This window comes from Meriones unguiculatus, chromosome 2 (genome assembly GCF_030254825.1).
Source record: "Meriones unguiculatus strain TT.TT164.6M chromosome 2, Bangor_MerUng_6.1, whole genome shotgun sequence".
NCBI classification, from domain to species: Eukaryota; Metazoa; Chordata; class Mammalia; order Rodentia; family Muridae; genus Meriones; species Meriones unguiculatus.
This window is the reverse complement of record NC_083350.1, coordinates 75535494-75536882: the sequence shown is the minus strand read 5'-3', so window position 1 is coordinate 75536882 and position 1389 is coordinate 75535494. Positions and strand designations below refer to the sequence as shown.

Below are 1389 nucleotides of genomic sequence, written 5' to 3'. Positions count from 1 at the left end.
TCTATCATCTATCTATCTACTATCTATCTATCTATCATCTGTCTGTCTGTCTGTCTATCTATCTATCTATATCTCTATCTCTCATCTACTGATACAGGCTCTCTCACTAGCCGGGAGCTAGCTCATTCAGTGAGGCGGGCCAGGCCGGCCAGTGAGTCCCAGGAATCGAAGCGTGTCTGCATGTCTGCCTCCTCTATGCTGGGACTCTGCTTACCACGCTGACACGGGAGCTGGGGACTGAACTCGGGCCCTCATGCTGTGTAGCCTGCTCTTTACTGACTGAGCCATCGCCTCACCCCTTCATGTAGAAGCTTTGAAACTGTGTTTTTAAGGAGCTTTCAGTAGTGACCACTGGAAAGGGTACTCAAGGAGATCACGCCTTTGCCCTGCCTACGCCTTCTCTAGGGGACACACAGTGTTTCCAAAACATCTCATGCCTCTGAAATAAACACACGTTTAAAATATAGCTTATTAGAGCCAGATGTTGTAGGATACCCTTGTGATCGCACCACAGCTGAGACAGAAGGGTCTCCACCTGAAGCTACTCTGGGTTTCAAGTGAGCTATGTCTACGCAGTGACACCATCTCCAAAAATCGCAGCATATGTCATGGAGCTAATGGAGTTCTGTATGTTTCCATGTTCAGCTTTCCATGCCTTCCCGGTGTCCCTGCTCCCGGCTGCCGGTCTTCCTCTCCGCCCTGGCTCCCAAAGGCGGCTCCAAGCAGCAGTCCCCAAAGACCCCTCCTCCCAGCTTGTCGGCCAAGTTCTGTCAGGGCTGCTCTTCCGGGCCCCGTCCATCGTGTCTGCCACCCCCTGTCTGGCTGAACTGGAGCCTATGGCATATGGATCTTCCTCAGGCCGCTCTTCTCTGCAGCGTGATGGCATCAGTGAGCACTGACTTGGTGGCCTTCGCCTCCGAGAACGTACAAGTTGTCCTCAAGCACAAGGTAGCACAGAAGAGGGAGGCTGCTGTTTCCGAAGAATCAGCTCGAAAACTCTCTGAAGCTGATGATAGAAAGCTGAGAGAATCGTGGGCAGAAGCTGCCGATCACGGAGCCACAGCATTCTCCATCTTCTACACAGTCTGTCCCTGGCTTTGGCCACTGCTGCTTCCTTCTTCACACCGACGAGCTTCAGCCCCACAGCGGGCTGCATTTTGTCGGTGAGTTGCTTCATCTGGACTCCTCGACTCCTGTCTAGGCTCCCGGTGGACCAAGGGGCCTGGCCCCAGCCTCTGGGTCCCGGGGAGGCCTGCGGCACACGGAGAAGCACCGGGGTGACCAGGCTGGAAGCCACAGAGGAGGTTTGCTCAGTTTGGAGGCTGAAGGTTTAAAAGTGAGGTGGAATGTGATTCAGGGCTTGCTCATGGGCTCTCTATGTCAGATGGT

At 53.9% G+C, this 1389-nt stretch overlaps 1 protein-coding gene across 1 annotated transcript; it reads left to right on the top strand.

The window, feature by feature from the left end:
• The first annotated feature begins 650 nt into the window (after positions 1-650).
• LOC132652509 (translocon-associated protein subunit gamma-like) lies at positions 651-1167 on the top strand. Its single transcript, XM_060378611.1, has one exon. The coding sequence runs from the start codon at positions 652-654 to the stop codon at positions 1165-1167; it is 516 nt and encodes a 171-aa protein (XP_060234594.1). The 5' UTR covers position 651.
• The last annotated feature ends 222 nt before the right edge of the window (positions 1168-1389 follow it).

Excerpts from the sequence above, each read along its gene's own strand:
- LOC132652509 (XM_060378611.1), top strand. The coding sequence starts at position 652 with ATGCCTTCCCGGTGTCCCTGCTCCCGGCTGCCGGTCTTCCTCTCCGCC.